Source organism: Columba livia, chromosome 3 (assembly GCF_036013475.1).
Source record: "Columba livia isolate bColLiv1 breed racing homer chromosome 3, bColLiv1.pat.W.v2, whole genome shotgun sequence".
NCBI classification, from domain to species: Eukaryota; Metazoa; Chordata; class Aves; order Columbiformes; family Columbidae; genus Columba; species Columba livia.
In genome coordinates, this window is record NC_088604.1 from 60,065,069 (window position 1) to 60,082,916 (window position 17,848).

Below are 17,848 nucleotides of genomic sequence, written 5' to 3' on the forward strand. Positions count from 1 at the left end.
TTCTCTGCATCTGGGTGCATTTCACACATCAGTGCCCAACATTGTTATTCTCACTTCTTTTTTTAATGGAATCAAGTGCCCTGTCTACTAAATAAGGGCTTTCTAATTTTATGTTATTTATTGCTTCACAGGGGGAGGAGGAAGAATTTCCTAGCAGAGTAAAAATAAACTGGACATCATCAGCCAGAAAAAATACCAACACTAACTGATAGAAAGTGTTTCCTTTAATATAAAACATAAATTATTTAGCACTGTAGATTAATTAGTGAAGTCATTAGTTAAAGTTCACAAGATAATACTTATGTATAAAATAGATTAATAACACAAGTGCATAAGGACTACAAGTAAAAGAAACAGCACAGCTGGATATAAAATATTTAATTCAGACAAAAGAAAGTATATTTGGCAAGACCGCTGCCAAAGCAGCCAGGAGCTCTGACAAAACCTTTATTATGCACAGAAAGCCTCATGTGAAAAATATAACTGCTTGGAATTTGCAGCACTTATTTATGTTGGTAAGCATGAGAAGTCCCACTGAAGACAGTGCAGTTGCATAGGTAGTTACTCAACAATTCACTTCAGAGCTGCAACGTGCGGTCCAGGTGAACATTTAATGTCAAGAAAATATTTTCAAAAGCTTGTGTTTTCAGGTACGCTGTAATGTCAGCGTCCCTTTGGAATTTTATCAGTCTTAACACTCTTCTATTTTACTCATAACACATTTCAAAAGGCTAATTAAATAACGTATGTAGTGATTTGGCTTGTTTTGGTCTAGATCACACTTTGTAACTTGATTCTTTGATCCTAATGGATTGATCTACAGTCTACAAAAACACCTGTTTAGCCCAAGTTAAGGTGTATTCAGATATGAAATTGGTGAACATTGTATTTGTCAGTGGGCTTCTCATGAAATATGAAAGTTGATTTCAGATTTTAGCAGTCCAGTGAGGAGCTGAACATTCAAGTTCTGTTGATTTCATGGAACACAGGGCAAAAGTCTTCTAAAACAAGTTTAAATCACTAGTAACTCACAACTGGCAACTTTTTTTGCATATTTAAGCATCTTAACCTCTTTGTTTCTTGTTAATCCTTGTAGTAAGATCATAATTCCAGCCTTCAACGTGCATACTGAACATCACACCAGTATTCAGAATTAAATTGTGACTATACATCATAGCATTCAGGCTCAAAGGCAATATTTGTCTTTCCATTTGTGCTTAATTTTGAGACTCTCACTGCTGCCTTCTTCTTCTTCTTAAATTCCACACCATGGGCTGTAGGTTCATTTTCAACACCATTAGCTGTTATTGATGATACAGGAGTATTGAGACCCACTAAGTTGTGCTGATTTTCTATCTCATTCTTCTGTATGCTTTTCTTCTTTTTCTTTGCACCTCTGGAGCAAGGTGGATATAAAAAGAGTAAAAGAAACACAAAGTTAGCTCAAATTTAGAGCTTTTTCCATCTACAGTTGATGTATTAGAGCAATTGTCTGCCTGTCCCCCTTGAGTACAATGCTGAAACAGCTACAAAAACTACTGTTCCACAGCAGAACAAAGACCAAAAAAAACATGAAGACAAAATAGGAGGCCACTCTACTAGTCTACTTTTCAATGTATCATAGCATTGCTTTGAAAAAACTGCTCATGATCTTAAAAATCAGCTAGTCTTAATCAACAGATGTAATTAGAAAATATAAATTACCAGTCTCTTCCTCTCATAGAAGCCATTGCACATTTTTTTTCTTTCCTAAGCTTAAACACCAAAATGTTTGCAATTAAAAGAGAGAATCCTGGTTTATTTATTCAAAAAGAACAAGACAGGCAGGCAAAGTGCCTAAGATTAGTTTTTTCCATTTTAATTTACCTGAACTATGACAGATTTATAGAATCAGAAATCACTTCAATATCTACTCATGCTTATCAGACTTTACACAACGCCAAAAGCATCAGTCCAGCTTCTGTATCTTTCCCAGTTTGTGCCTTTAACAGGGAATTACTTACAGATGATCCCAGGGATTACACAGATGTTACGCCACTTCTACCATGAATTCCCACTCTTGACAGAAATTGTAACTTAATTTCACTATAAATACATAGTAATACTTTGACTGTAGCCTTTCAAGGGCAGGTACTGTCTTTGTTCAAGATTTGTATTGTGCCTAGCAAAAAGAGGTCTTGGTTTGCAACCAGAACTGTTACGCTGAATGCTGCTGAAACACATAAGCAAGTGGAAGAATCAAGATTAAGGAATCTAATGAGATGTGTGCAGTGTCCCCAAAGAAGGTGCTACAAGAGCACTACTGTTTGTGATATTGTCCTAATGTAATCATATTTTATGGATGAAAATGTTTACACACCAGCCATGCTAATGGACTGATATCTGCCTATAGCTCCATTTTTTTAAGCTAAATTGTGCATTCATGAACATGTGAATTGCTGCAGCTCTAATACTGGAACATCCTGAAGGAAAACACGTTGTGGGTTAAGACCCTCTGTGCTAGAATTCCTGGAGCAATTTGAGAAGTACTGCTGTATGAGGAAACCAGGGTACAAAATCACAATTAATCAGTAATATAAGAAACAATCTACTACACTGAGTGTTCAGCTGGGTCTGATGCATAATCACTTGTAAATTTATGCAGAGAGCACTACCTAGTGTAGCTCAACAAAACTGTACAATGGGAACATATCTTAGGAGATAATGTCTGTACTGACAAACAATATCTAACCATAAATAGTCAAAAGGTGAGGCTACTATGCAGATTTTAGCATAAAGCTACTCCAATTTAGAGAATTAATTTTCATATATCTATTATTTGAAAATCAGATGTGATGATGTATCAAATCTTTGAGATACTTAAAAACCTTACTTCAATCAGCATCTATTTTGTGACATTTCTCTATTTCTTCTACAGACTGCAGAAGATAGGTTAACTACTTGGCTAAGATAAAATCTACTAACACCTTGGATAAAATGTGTTTTCCTATTGCAAAACCATATTATCCATTCACAGTTTCTGAAAGACAGACATGTCATAAGGGCTTGCTATTCTCTTTCTTTTACAGAAGGTTTTGTGGCCATAACGAATACTGTTCTAATAGGCAAAACAGCAAAAATTCATTTGGAGGCTCAAAGAAAGGTGTAGTGAGTTGTACAGGTGCTAACAGTCTCACTTCTGCATAGTGGAAGTATGTACTTGGCAATCACATCTCACTTGATTTTTATGAAGTTTATTCACTGTATAATTCCTAATATATATTAGCACGGATAATAAATGTACTTTCACAGAAAATGGGAAGATAACAAATGTTTTAGGTGGATTAACTATTTAAGTACAGGTTGGACTGGACCTGAAGTCATCTTGGTATTGAATTTAGATGCTGAAATAGAAAACTTTTCCAGTTAAGATCACAACACTTATAGGCATGACATTCTTAAGGTCATTTCAAGACACAACAACTGCAGTGAACAAGAAAACTACAGCTCTGCCACAGCCCCTGCAGGTCGTGATCTCAGGTACAAAGAAGTGGGAGCTTTCATGAAAAATATGCAGCTGCATTTCTGAGATGGTTTATTATCTAATCTGTACTATATAGATAATATAATCTAGTTTTACCTCCCTTGCCATGGGCAGGGACTCCTTCCATTAGACCAGGTTGCTCAAAGCCCCATCCAAACTGACCCTGAACACTTCCAGGGATGGGGCATCCACAGCTTCTCTGGGCAGCCTGTTCCAGTGTCTCACCACCCTCATGGTGAAGAATTTCTTCCTCACATCTAATCTAAATCTACCCTCTTTCAGTTTAAAGCCCTTACCCCTTGTTCTACATGCCCTTATAAAAAGTCTGTCTCCAGCTTTCTTGGAACCTCCTTTAGGTCCTGGAAGGCTGCTATAAGGTCTCCCTGGAGCCCTCTCTTCTCCAAGCTGAACAACTCCAACTCCCTCAGCCTGTCTTCGGAGGAGAGGTGCTCCAGCCCTCTGATCATCTTCATGGCTCTCCTCTGGACCCACTCCAACAGTTCCATGTCCTTCTTATGCTGGGGGCCCTAGAGCTGAACACAGCACTCCAGATGAAGTCTCACCAGAGTGGAGTAGAGGGAGTGACTCACTTCCCTTGACCTGCTGATCACGCTTCTTTTGATCCAGCCCAGGATACGGTTCACTTTCTGGGCTGCAAGTGCACATTGTCAAGTCATGTCGAGCTTCTCATCAACCAACACCCCCAAAGTCCTTCTCCTCAGGGCTGCTCTCAATCCATTCTCTGCCCAGCCCGTATTTGTGCTTGGGATTAGCCTGACCCATGTGCAGGACCTTGCACTTGGCCTTCCTGAACTTCATGAGGTTCACACAGTCCCACCTCTCCAGCCTGTCAAGGTCCTTCTGGATGGCATCCCTTCCATCCAGAGTGTTGACAGCACCACACAGCTTGGTGTTGTCAGCAAACTTGCTGAGGGTGCACTCAGTCCCACTGTCCATGTCACTGACAATGATATTAAACAGCACCAGTTCCAATACTGAACCCCGAGGAACACCACTCATCTACCGGGCTTCACTTGGACATCACACGGTTGACCACAACTCTTTGCATGTGACCATCCAACCAATTGCTTATCGACCGAGCGGTCCATCTACCAAACCCATGTCTCTCCAGTTCAGAGACAACGATGTTCATTATGTTTTAGTTCGTGGAAGAACTTGCAAAGTACATACTTTCAGATTCACTTCAACGTGACCTCTTCTCAGTACAGCCTTAGTTTCCATTAAAAAGAGTATTTCCTATTTGGTAAGACTCAAAATTCTTGAATTCGATTAGATAATTTGTGATTCCACGTTTTAAATCAGTGGTCCCACACTCTCCAGTGGACATCCTGGCAAGGTCACTCAAAATAATTGTTTCCCGAAGTTCTACTAATGAAGTTGAGTCATACCAAATTTTTCATACTGGCTTCTAACAGACTGTATCAACCGTCGCAGTAACTGTGCTTTTAAGGCATTTCCTTCCTTAATGTACATCCTATCAGAATAGTTATGGCCAAAATTCAACACTGAATTCTGTCAGTGTGTAGTTATCTCACCATACAAGAGGGTTAAACTTTCCACTCACAATTTATTTTAAAATCTAGACAGGGCTGGAGATAGAAAATTAAGATTTAAAGATAAGTTAAAATTAGATAAGTTTCTGTATCTACACTGTATATGCACAGATTACTTATACAGGGAGGGAACCGGTCTGAAAAACAATGAGTGAAATAACTTTGCTTAGATGACAAACACCTGTAATGGCAAACACAGGAGGTATTTTCAGATGTATTTTTTTAAATATAAATGGTTGCAATAGCTGAAGATATTGTGGAATTTCTTGTTCAAAATGTTGAGACCTTATCTGCTTACAGCTTTCACAAAACAAACATACAGTTTTCAAAAATTCAAGTGTCACAATCAAAGATGCTGGCTTGCATCTTCCTAGTATGTGACAACCTTTTGCAATTTATATTAATTATATTTAGAAGGTGCAAAAACAGTTTGGAGTTTGTAGCAATAAAGCCTAATACATAATTAACAGATGCCACAGGGCAATCCCAAAGCCCTGAGTTTTGATTCTCATGTACATTATAGTCCTTGCTTTTTTGGAGGGAGAGAGTGTGTCTGTATATATGTACACACACACATATGCATAAACTGTTAATTCCTTCACATTTTAGGTGTGAAGCACATTTTGAACAATTATCCTAAAGCAAACTTCTTGTTTTGCTTGCTAAAAAAACATAAACCTCCCAATATTTCTCACAGTTTTCTAACAGCAGTTGTAGAAATAACACTTCAAGTTGTAAGTATTTCTTGCTTACTGTGTTGCAGGTGAGTCTCTATCTGTGACACGCTCTGAGCTAAATTTTAGGTCCCCTGACTTACTGATGACTGGTGACATCTGTAAAAGAAAAAAAAAAAAAAAGCAGGAAGGTAAAACGAAGACAGACAAAGGGGCCAACACATGTACATAGAAAACCCACCAGTTTCCTGAATAAGGAGAGAATATACCTCGTTTGAAAAAGAATGTCTATCAGCCATAAAATGTTAACTTCTATGTGGTTACAAACAAGGAAACAGTATCCTGCTTTAAAAAAAAAGGCTACTTGCAAATAAAAAACAGTTTTCAGGTATGTGTAGAAACAAGAGGTTATGAATCTGCTCAAAGTAAGCTTAAAATACACAGTCTGTAAAGAACTAAGTTATTTCTGCTAGTGCATAAGTAAAGAGAGAATGCTAAAAAGCCATCTTATTGCATACTTTTGACAAGAGAAACTTGTCTATTTTTTAACCCTGCAAAACCAGTTCAAATCACTCCAGGTTACTTCATAATTCAGGGGTAAAACAAATCAACCAAACCTGGAAGAGTTTAAGTTCCTTAATTTCCAATGTAATTAGTGGGTATCTATGCAACTCACTCTGTGTATAAACAAACCTCTTCTAACAAGTCTCCATACTTACTGCAAGAATTCCTGTAAGGAAATGTGAGTGCCCTTCTTGAGTTTACTATTTTCGGGGACAGATTATTTTCTCTACCTGTTCACAAACACCTGGAAGCCAGCACAACTGATAGGCCTTATGTCTCACTCGAAATTTGCTCGTCTGGAACCAGGTATACACTACACATCCAGCCAGGAACCTCAGGCCTCCAGAGCACCACAGCCAAGGAGAAAAGCTGTGGAAAGGAGGGCAGCACATTGTAGGTTCAGGCCTGGTATTGCAATGCTGTCAGTGAAAAGCTGTTGTGGATCTGTAGTTCAGGTTGATGGGACAGCTATGTTCTGTGTCTGTTCGTTACGGCATGCATGAAAGAAAAAGAGAAGTTATATCCTGGCACATGTTGTGAATTTGAGGACCAATTCCTATGAAGGCCTTGAAAAGCTGGAGAAAAAGTACATTTCAGGATACCGGAGCCCTAGGCCAGAGAAAGGAGGGAGAGATTAGATCTGGTACTTTCCAAAAAACTACGTGGTTTTTTTTTTTTTTTTTTCGGGGAGTAAAGAGAAGAATGGGCTTGAAACTAACTCAACCCTCAAAACTTGGCCCCCGTTTACAGCTTTTTTAAGACTGTTGGTTGCATTTAGGATTCACAGCCAGCCTAAATTAAAACCTACTACATTGTTTCTGAATTTCTCAAATATCCTTGGTATTAAAAAGAACAGCCCACATAGTTCTGCCAAGCACAGAGGTACTCATCTGCTTGTAAATAAGACGTTTAATGTTCTGCTATCAGCCTGAATAGCTCCATAAACAGCTAGTTACTGACATTACTGGCTCTAAAATCCCAGTTAAAAATGTGCAATATTAGGGAGGGAGTATCTATCATTCAACAGCTCGGGTGTGCCTAACAACAATACAACATCTAAAATTGTAATCGCAAAGCCAACAAGAGCTTTCTGGAAGCAACAGAGAATAAAAACATTACAGTTCTTGACCCTCTAGTCTGCCAATTGTTCATTGCATTTTGTGTGACCTCACAGGCAAGGTGTGCCAACGCTTCCTCCATATTTCCCTTATATACAGAGAACAGAAGGTTGCTTCACAGCAGCTCTTTTTATCGCTTCAGCATTAGTTTCAGTATTTAAAAATGGAATTAAAATACTTTGTTTCCAGACACTAAACTTAGTGATCTCAGATTTCAAAGCCCCAATGAATTAAAACTAACATTCCCCTGTCAAGTACTATTGTCCAGTTTTAATTTAGGGTAAAGTGAAGCACAGATGGAAATTTTCTTGGCACACACACAAATGAAGACCATATTGGAACTAGAACCTGCTCGTCCCAAACCTGAGTTTTAGGTCTTGAACAGTTTAATTACTTTCTTAATCTCTAAATGGGATTAATTAGAAAACATTTAGTCAGTATTAGTAGTAGAATGAAATTTGAACATTTTTGTCTGCATCTCGCTCCCTAGTATTATTTTATTTGTTGAATATCATTCTTCTGCTGACTTAGAAGAAACAGAATCAAGTTTCCATTGATTTACTGAATTCATCCACACACACTGCCCAAAACAACCATGTTCAAACATTGGTCATTAGGATTTGTCTGCTGAAATAACACAGATTGCTGGATTAGTTTAGACAAAAGTCAGTCTATTAGAATATACTAATGTAGTATTGGCAGGGCTAGGAAGAAAAAATCATCTGCTTCACAGTGAAGACAAAATACTTGTTAATACAGTAATAAACTTGAGACTATGTCAATGGTAAAAGTAAACACAAAAAAAGGAAATATAATGCCACTGAGATGAAAATACAAGGGTGTGTTGTAAAGGGAATGACTCTAAGTAGTTAATACTTCCTTCAGCATTCAGCATTGCGGTTCCTTGACATATACAATCATGAATTTGCTTGCAGTCAAAACAAAACCTTTTTCTGAAAATCCTAAGTGAATTATGTTAAATTAGGTTTTTTTTTACTCTCCTTTTTGAGTAAACGTAACAGAATCTTGACATTGCACTAATACGATAATCAAATATGGACTTTTCCCAAACACAGTTTGGTAGAATTCCTTTAAGTGCCACTACTGAAAACTGACTTGTCTTATAAAAAACAGACTAAGTTTTTGAATCCCTACAGATATCAAAACACATGAAATTATCCTGGTTTTACAGTTGGAAGATTAAAGTATCCATTAAATTATGCTGCCTAACTGAAGGTTCTTATGATCTGTATTAAAAAAATCACTTATCACATAGGCTTTCATATATTCAAGCACAGCATTTCAGTACGAGTACCAAGGAAAGAAAAGCACACAATCAGAGACTATCTTGGAATAGCTGAGTTCACCTGAACACAGTACAAAATATGAGCTCCTTTGTATAGCGCCACTAATAGTGGCATATTCAATCTTGTTGCCATATTCTAGTTATCTACCCTTTGAAAGATATAGCCCACCAAAAGGAGAGGAGAACATCAGTTCATATCAACTGCAGAAGCTTAGATTATCTGAAGATTCTTTTGCTTTGTTTACTATTATAAAAGTAAAAAGAAAAAAAAAGTAAGAAAAAAAAAAGTCTAAAAGTCTTGCTTGCTTTATAGCTCATTTGGTCTCAATTTTCAGATACTTAATATTGTCTCAGTGTTGCCAGATAAGAAGCAACCGAGGCAAAACAATTAAAGGGTAAATACACAAAAGCATTTCAGTTCCTGACCCCTGCTATAGCATCCACAATAGTGAGTCAAGCACTAAGCAATCCCTGTGCAACTTGTGGAAACAATCATACCTATCAGAACACACTTAAAAGCAAAACCTGAAGCAGAGGGTGTCTGAGGGAAATACCAGGGCCAAAGTCAAATCCCAAATCTACATCTTTGGTAGTGCTTTCCTCTAGGCTGTGCAGGGATGTTTCTAAGACTGATGGTTTGCAGAAGTACTCCGATAGACTAGGGTAGATGGACAGAATGGAGTGTTCAGACAAACTATATATGTGACTCAAGCCATGAAAGCAAATTCATTTGCTCTATAATCTACTCTGCACAGGGGAGCTCTCCCACAGAAGCTGTTTCTACAGAACTTGATTTAATTAAAGATTTGCTGGATCACAGATGGCAAGAACAAACATGTCTCTGTGTCTTTTCAGACCAGCCCTTAGGAAGTTAAACTCAGGATTACACATTTGTATTTTGTTTTCTACTACACAGTCCATGGATAAAAGATGTCTAGCAATGTACTTAACTCCCCAGAATCACGTTGATGTCTCCTGTCAAAACTGTTCTAATGAGGCAAGTTTGAAGAAATGCTGATACCACACCCCACACATCACTGTCTTTCATGTTATTCTGTACCCCTCCACACATTTCCCCATTAAATGAATAACTAGCAGGGAGCTTTGCTAGTGGAAGTGCATATATTTCTGTTGCCATGACCTTCCTATTTAAAACTACATCAATGTATAATTGCTCTTTTCCCCTCTATTGTGTTTAAGTTTAAAGAACAAACTTATCTAAATAAGATTTACCATATTGTAACCCTTATGTCTATCAGTATTAGCTGTGAGAATGTAGCAGAATCATGGCTCTCTATACAACAGAGACATTGGCACAAATTTTTGTCTTTCCCGTTGAAAAACAGCTAAACCACTGTACTGTTTAGGACTAAGCCAACACTCACTATTTTCTCCACAATGCATGACAAAGCCACAGGCAGAGAGGACTCTGCCTTGTCTAGTCTGAAACTGCAAAATCCTGGGCCTGTCCAGGGATAGGAGAGACTGGCAGAAAACCTGGTGAGCCTTAGTCATGGCTCAACACTAACAAATACAACGTCTCAGAAGTCAAATCAACTAGATGACTATTTGAGGGGCAGCAAAAGAAAGAGGAGCAGCGCAGACAAGGTACTTCAGACTGAAGCGCTATGGTTTACAACAGCTGTTTTCAGTCTTGAAGTCTTCGCCTCTGGGAAGTTATGTGTGGTTACACCTTTGCATTAAAATTTGCATAAAAATAGTTCAATCCGGTTCAGAAAGAGGCTATGAGGACCCAAGGAGAAAACAATGGGGACAGAGAAGTTAACTTGCTTCTGAGAGCTATCTTAATCTAGATGTCCCTCAATAGCGTTTTTGGTTCTGATAGACCAGTTCAGGGCTCAGCCTGATTCTTCCTATCTTTAAACAGACTAATCACTCACAGCAAATTACTATGGATGTCACTTAATCTTTTTTCCCAATAGATATTTATTTGCTCGTAAACCAGATACTTTTTCTTTCAGTGACTCAAATACTACTACAGACACAGGTGCCAACATTTTTTGAGACAGAACACATTAGGAACCACAGAGGTGGTTTTGGAGTTGAAAAAGAATTGCTGCCAGCTTGCAAATAAAACAGCACCACACATGCTTAAGAGAGCAATTAAACTTGAACAGTACGAACTGCATTTTGAAGGGAAAACAGAATATCTAAAAACAGGAAACTACAGAACTAAAAAAGGTGAAATATGTTAATGTTGGGTAATATTTAAGGAAAATGGTGTATTCTTCATAGATGATACTATAGTAAAATTGCCTTCAGAAGAAGGATTTATTCAAGAACAGAGTAATTACTATTTCAAAAGTAGGATTTGCAAAGATGTCTATTTTATAATGCCTACTCACTCACTGAGCTGTTCTCCAGTAACCTGAAAAAGGCACCATTTAAGGAGATGATAGAAACAGCACAAACCAGAAAATGAAAGTTGATGAAACTAATAGAAACATTTCTAGCCAGTATTTTTGGAAATATTTTTGAGCAAGTTTTCCATGGGTTTTAAATTTTTAGATTTAATAAATAAATTTTGAATCCACAAAAACACTGACATCGAAAGAGCTCAAGCCCAGGGGAAAAGCATCAATTGCTTGGCAGGTTAGTTTCAGACACACTAGAATAAGTACTCAGAAAGTCTGGCAACAGCCTATTCTAGGAGAAGAAGAGCGAGAACATTAATTATATATGTGAACAGTGATAATCCCAAATTTTGTTTAAATATACACAGAATCAAGTTTTGATGATCTCTGTGCTGATTATCCAAATTGTGCAATAATACTGTAGTTCTTTTCATGCTTATGACCATTATTTTACATCTTCACATCATTTTTCAAAGATAAATATACTAGAAAGAATATTTTCTTACTCTTTCAATGGACATTTTAAAGATTGTTTTGTTTTTGTCTGTCACTACTTCTCACTAGTTCCTACAAAATGTAGAATTGAGCACTTAACATTCTGTATCCAATCCCATTAGATGAATTTTATATAGAGAGCGGTAGGCCATCTTAAATGATAAAACATATTTAGAAGATTTTACAGACTGTAGAACATTTCTGGCCAAAAAAACCAACCAAACAACACAACAGACACTACTGACTTTGAAATGTCTCTGATTTGCCAAAATGTTGCAAAACCCAAATTCTGGTTTCTAACAGAATCCTATCTGAATTCCTGTCTTTTCTGCCTTCGGCTTAAGGAACCTGAAAACAGCACATTCGCTGGAGCAGCCAGTTGACCAGTCCATCTCTATTTCTTGGGATTCTTCATCAGTGCAGTGAGAACTTCACTCCATGAAATTTCTATTGGCCGTTTACATGTATGTTGTAATTAAAGATGATTATGACTTAATTTTGTGGCTCAGGAGTTAAGTAACTCTTAAGGCAGGAAAACAAGGTTTGCATAAAATTATTATGTTATGAATGCAAAGCTGATGGGAGAAAGAATTTTGAAAGCAGGTTCTTTGAAGTACAATTTTTTTGTATTATTTGCAAAGATTAATATCGGATCTTGAATATTACACCCTCTTCTAATGTTAATGTGTCCATTTTATCATCAGAAAATCCTGATGATTAGCTAGATATGCATATATAACATCTGCAGTTGGAAAACTTTTTAATCTGGTGTTCTCAATAATGAAAACAATAGTAGTATTCTACATTTTAAGTGGCCTATTTAGTCTGATATGGCAGCAAAATCTCACAAATAGCTGCTATTATGATTTTCACATTAACTGGTGTTTTTGCAGTTTTAACAGTGCTAAATAATTAAGTATTCCCCCCAAAAAAACCCAGAAAGAACAGATTATACAGTAAACCTGGATATAACGACATATTTGGGAAAACATGCTTGTGGCCAAAAACCAAACACAACCAAAAAATTCAGTTCTATTTTCCTGTTTGTGGTATCAGCTTAAGCAACAACTTAATTAATTATTCAACAAATATTTTTGGATTTTTTTTTTAATAAGTCATTTTCTGTCAAAGCAAAAGAAAAATCCAAGGGCATTATAAAATAATGATTTTTCATATTTCCCATGTAAAATAAATTGGCATTTGCTTTCATCAGCTCTAATACTAGAAAAAAATGAATGGAATAGGTAGAAAAGTTGCTGTGTCACTGCTGCAACACAGGAACTGCCATAACCGATCAGCCCCCTCAGTGGTCGTCTTAGCAATTTTGTCTCAGAAGTGTCTGGCATTGCCCAAAGCCAAAGTGCTGTAGAACTTTCCTTCATTATGACAAACAGCTGAATGACAGTTTTTTTTCTTCTATGCAGCACTCTGCAGCTTTTGTACAACCATTACACTTCAAGGAATTGCAAGTCTTACACAGAGATTTGATTAATCTTACGATCTTCTTGGTGATTTATACAGTGTTTATGCAACTAGAAATTAGGGAAAAAAAAAAAAAGTCAGCCATGTTTTTATTTTCCAGTCATTGAGCTGCTTTGAGAATCTCAGCCATTACCTCAGCCTAAAATGTGTTATTAAAAAAAAAATCCCTGAGTGTATAAGTTTAATGTGTCTTGTAACAGTTTGGTTCACTAGGATAACTAAGCATGGAATAAGCATAGATTTCCTTCTACCAGTATTGGATATGTTCCATTCTAGCTTAACGTTCCCTCATCTTGTTTAACAGCAGAAGGGAAAGAAAAAAAAAAAAACAAATAAGAAGAAAAAACAGTGCATCCAATTAATCTCTCTACATCATATACTATTCTATACACTCCCTTCACTGGCCATTCTTTGCATTATGTCTTTTGAATATTGGTATGTACTACATAGACTACTACAAAATTATTAAATATGTAGTCAATTTAATTCAAAATACCAGTAGAATAAAAGTAAACAATATTTTGATGAAATATTACTAAAACTGTGTTACTAAAAAGTGCTACTAGTAATACAAAAATTATAGTTAGAAAAAATACGTCAACCATAGACACTTCAGAAAGTATAAGCAGTCAAAACTGATCAAATGCTGCTTCTCACAAAGCTGAATAGTAAGTACTGGTTGTAAATGTTAGTAACATTAGTCAGTGCACATAGAAGTATTTTGATCTAGTAAATCAACTGGATTCCTTCTAGATTAACACAGAAAAAAAAAATATGGATAAAAATGACCAAGTCTATAATGACAATAAATATCTCAGCACTTCTTCCTCTTCTGGTCTGGGTATAAGTAAAAACTGAGTGAATACAGCAACATATTCCCTCTGGGATACTTTCCTTTTCTCCAGTAATGCAGACATGCTTTCCAGTTGTAATTTTTGTTGTTGTAATGTAATGTTGTAATTTTTCCTATATATGTCCCAGTCTGCCTGGAAGCAATGTACCCTTGTCATTCTTGGACAATTGTGTGGCTATGAGTTTCTCAGCCACAAAGATGTAGAAGGTGTTTCAGATTAATTATTACTGCTAGGTGTAGTGATTAATTCTGTTTTTAAAGTATAGTTAGAAACAAAACACTTAGTAATTCAATGTATAGTGGTTGGCTTCAACAAGACAGCTGGCTTCAACAAGACTGCCAAATGAGTAATCTGTACTCAATTATTTATTTAATGCTACCTATCTCTATTCACCTATTCAAAACAAAAGCTAAACAAAAACATTAATAGAAGTAGCTTTGAGTGTTTTAACCTCGAACATTGCCATATATATATTATGCAAAGACTAGATAACTAATGTGAAATAAAAAAACTCATAACTAAGAAACAGCATACATTTTGAGTCTTGCAAATCAGACACAAAATATTAGATTCAAAGATTCAATTCTAGAAAAGTATATGGAAAAGTCAAGTCATTTGAAAGAAATCTGAACAAAAGTCATTTTTAAAGTAGTTATGTTACTACCATTTGACTAAATGAATAGCTGTGGAAAGCACACTTAAGAAGGATACAGACATTTTGGAATAAAAAAAGATCTTAAATTCTAAGAGCTATTGAACTCATTTCTATTACTTTTTTGCTTTAAAAGTATCCCATGTTTTAAGACAATCATCAGTTGTACTTCACAGAAGGGGAACATAAGCTACACAAAGTTTCTAATCTCTGTTTGTCTGGAGAAGTGAGAGTCATTTGTCCTGCTTTGCACATAGCAGGATCTCTAAAAATCGAGGCGGGGGGTGGGGGGGAAAATCAAACCCCTGTTTTTTTCCTTTGACTAAAAACTGGCTGCTCTTTCTTTGGTCTTCTGTACATACTGTATTCTGACTGCTAACTAAAATCACAGGAGTGCTTCTGCATATGATATACTATGTGATATGTAAACAACAGCACAATGCCATATGCATTTGGAACCCAATATAAGTGTACTGTGAGAGTGGAGAGATATTATAGTCAAGACAAAGGCCTTTCTATCCTTTGCTCCTCCAAACTATGAAGTCTCTGTAGTCCATCCTCCTGAGCAATTTAAAGGATGGCAACAGTCATTCACATCAGGGAACCATCAGCAGCTTTTAAAACAGAAACATACATTAACAAGTAAGCATGTTTAGATGCAGCATGTCCTAGTCTGGTAATAAGGCTTTATGATCACACAGTATACCTTTAGTTAGGGTACTATTACAACAGATCAAAAAACTCTCGAGAGAAAAGCATTACAGTTTTTTTCCTAAGCAGGCAGATAGTGAACTTTCATGGCAAAAATTGTGAAGAATGTGTGGGCAGTGCGTATTCCAAGAATGACAGTCAAGTGATGGAAAGAATGTCAGGTTTTGGCAAATCCATGTAGTGTTTTCAACCACTATTTACATCAGGTGTTGGTGAGAGATACTTCTGTCAACCTTGGAGTCAAAGGGAGATTTGCCACTCATTGCAATGATGCAAGTTTAGGCAGAATATTTAATTGGCATGTGTTAGAACAGCTGGTTCCACATGAGACAAATGTTAGACATCTGCTGAAAATCTACCTGCTTGCCTAGAATGAGGTCTACACATAAAAATTTTTTCTAAAAAGAATTGAAAATTAATACAGTCTACCTGGTCCACAAAGGACATACTCCACCATGACTTACAGAATCCTTCCTTCTCAAATTATTACCTTAGGTAGTGTTGGAGAACCTTCTTCTGCTTCTCTTAGTCCTTCAGGTAGGAGAGGAGCAGCATCTGGTACTAATCCTGAAGGTTGTTCTTCATATTCTTCTGAAAACAGGATCAATCATTCACCATTTTGAGAGCCATGAAAGAATTATGAAAGTATCTATTTTACGTGAACAACTATGACATTACTATCTAGCCAACAACAGGATGTGAACTGAAAGAGGTGAAAAATGTTAGAAGCCAAACTTTGTGTGAGAATTTATCAAAATTTGCCCATTTACTTTTATTTGTATCAGTAAGCTTACACTTAAATGTAATTTATATAGGTAATTATATAAAAGAAAAACAATCAAACATTTACATAACTAAGAACAAAGTCCATACTAACACCAATACAGCTGATACTTAACATATGTATCATATGCATTTCTTTTGATTAATTAATAAGAGGGTCATTAACTCAAATAACAAATTATATACCAGCATGTTGGTTTTTTTGGTTTTGCTTTTTTTTTTTTTTCCCCTCACACTTGTACAACATCTCCCCCATTTTTTTATTATTATTTTTTTTTAAGAACAACAGGCCATCACTGAAAACTCTTCCTGCAGACTGCTCTCTGGCTTATTTTGCAAGGAAGAAACGAAGGGGAAAATGCACAGGATGTGCAAGGGGAGTACAAACAGGCTGTGCAGTAGTTAAGCTGACTTTAATGACCATCATCAGGTTAGGACAGTGTTATGTCCAAGTATTTTTAGGAAATAGGCATAAATACTAGGCTTCACTTGAAAGACAGAGGGAGGAACTAGAAAATGGGGGAAAACATCTTGAGAAACACTGGGTTAAAAGATTTCTAAACACCGGTATAACTGATAGAATGATAGTTCAGGAAGGCAAATGAATTTCTTGTAGCATGCGCCCACACACTATATCCATGAGCTGAATACTAACAACTGTCAGGACACTGAGCATCTTTAGACCAGTTGAGTCAGGAGACTTTGTTCAGATTATTTGTTCAGATTAATTTGTTCAGATTAATTTAGGTTTGTCTGTATTAGTTTAAGCAAAACTGCTTTAACAACAAGGACCTGGTAGCAAGTTCAATGCCCAGATATGAGATTTAACCATTACTGTTCTTTTAAAACTTCATACTGAAATCCACTTATTTGGGAACTAGCATTGTCCATTAGAGTACAGGGAAATTCAAGCATTTTTACAAAAGTAACTGGTTAGATCTCACAGAGATCTATCTGTGAAATGCTTTAATGTGTCTTAAAACACTGTCAAGGTACGGCATGAACAAGGTGACTATATGCAAGAAGAGATGAGGAATCAATCCAGTTTACTGATATTTAAGCCAGTACTATATAAGCTGGAATGTTTAACTAAATGCCAACACCTTCCTAACTCATATATGTCAGCTTGCTACGTGGTTAGCTAACTTCATAATTTCTGCATCACAATAACTCATCATTATGCCATCTGTGTGCTACATAAATTCCTATCTTCAGAGCAATAAGCAGAACAGCATGGTAAAATCTTGGTCCATCAGTTAAAGCCACACCGGTATACCAGGAAGACAGCAGTAAACTTACTTTCACCAGCCACATAATTAGCTGGAAAATAACCTTGCTGTCCATTTGCTAGGCTGCCAAACCACCAGTTATCATTATCTTTGTATAACACTTGGATAATGTCACTGCGATGGATGGTTAGCTCATCTGATCGATGCGCTGTGTAGTCATAAAGAGCCACTACCTAAAAGAGAGATAAGAGCACCACAGCTTTATCACAACCATGCCACAGAGAAAAAAGCGCAACATTCACTTCCTCTTGCAGAAAAGCAGCTGAAACCAAAGCTGCACTTTGGTAAAAGCTGAGGCCGTCTCAAGTTTTGCTAATGGGATCAGGGGTGGTGGGAAAGCAGCAGGAGAGGCAAGATAAAGGACTGTGGGATTGTAGAAATGGTTAAGAACATTCAATTCTCTAAGATTAGCTTCAAAACAGCAGCTGTTAGTTTTATAAGCAATTTA

The 17,848-nt window shown here is 36.7% G+C and overlaps 1 protein-coding gene across 9 annotated transcripts in view; it reads right to left on the reverse strand.

Annotated features, from left to right (window-relative positions):
* Nucleotides 1–206: 206 nt before the first annotated feature.
* The window catches only part of AHI1 (Abelson helper integration site 1), a 91,342-nt gene continuing 73,700 nt past the window's right edge, over nucleotides 207–17,848 (reverse strand). For 6 of the 9 annotated variants that reach the window (XM_065057072.1, XM_065057068.1, XM_065057070.1 and 3 more), the window contains 4 exons: nucleotides 17,411–17,573; nucleotides 15,819–15,919; nucleotides 5,851–5,930; nucleotides 207–1,396 (listed from right to left, as the gene is read on the reverse strand). In XM_065057072.1, the coding sequence (XP_064913144.1) occupies nucleotides 1,165–1,396; nucleotides 5,851–5,930; nucleotides 15,819–15,919; nucleotides 17,411–17,573 (576 nt within the window). In that variant the 3' untranslated portion in view covers nucleotides 207–1,164. The remainder of the gene's footprint in view (nucleotides 1,397–5,850; nucleotides 5,931–15,818; nucleotides 15,920–17,410; nucleotides 17,574–17,848) is intronic. The other 3 variants (XM_065057071.1, XM_065057074.1, XM_065057073.1) reach the window with 3 other exon arrangements.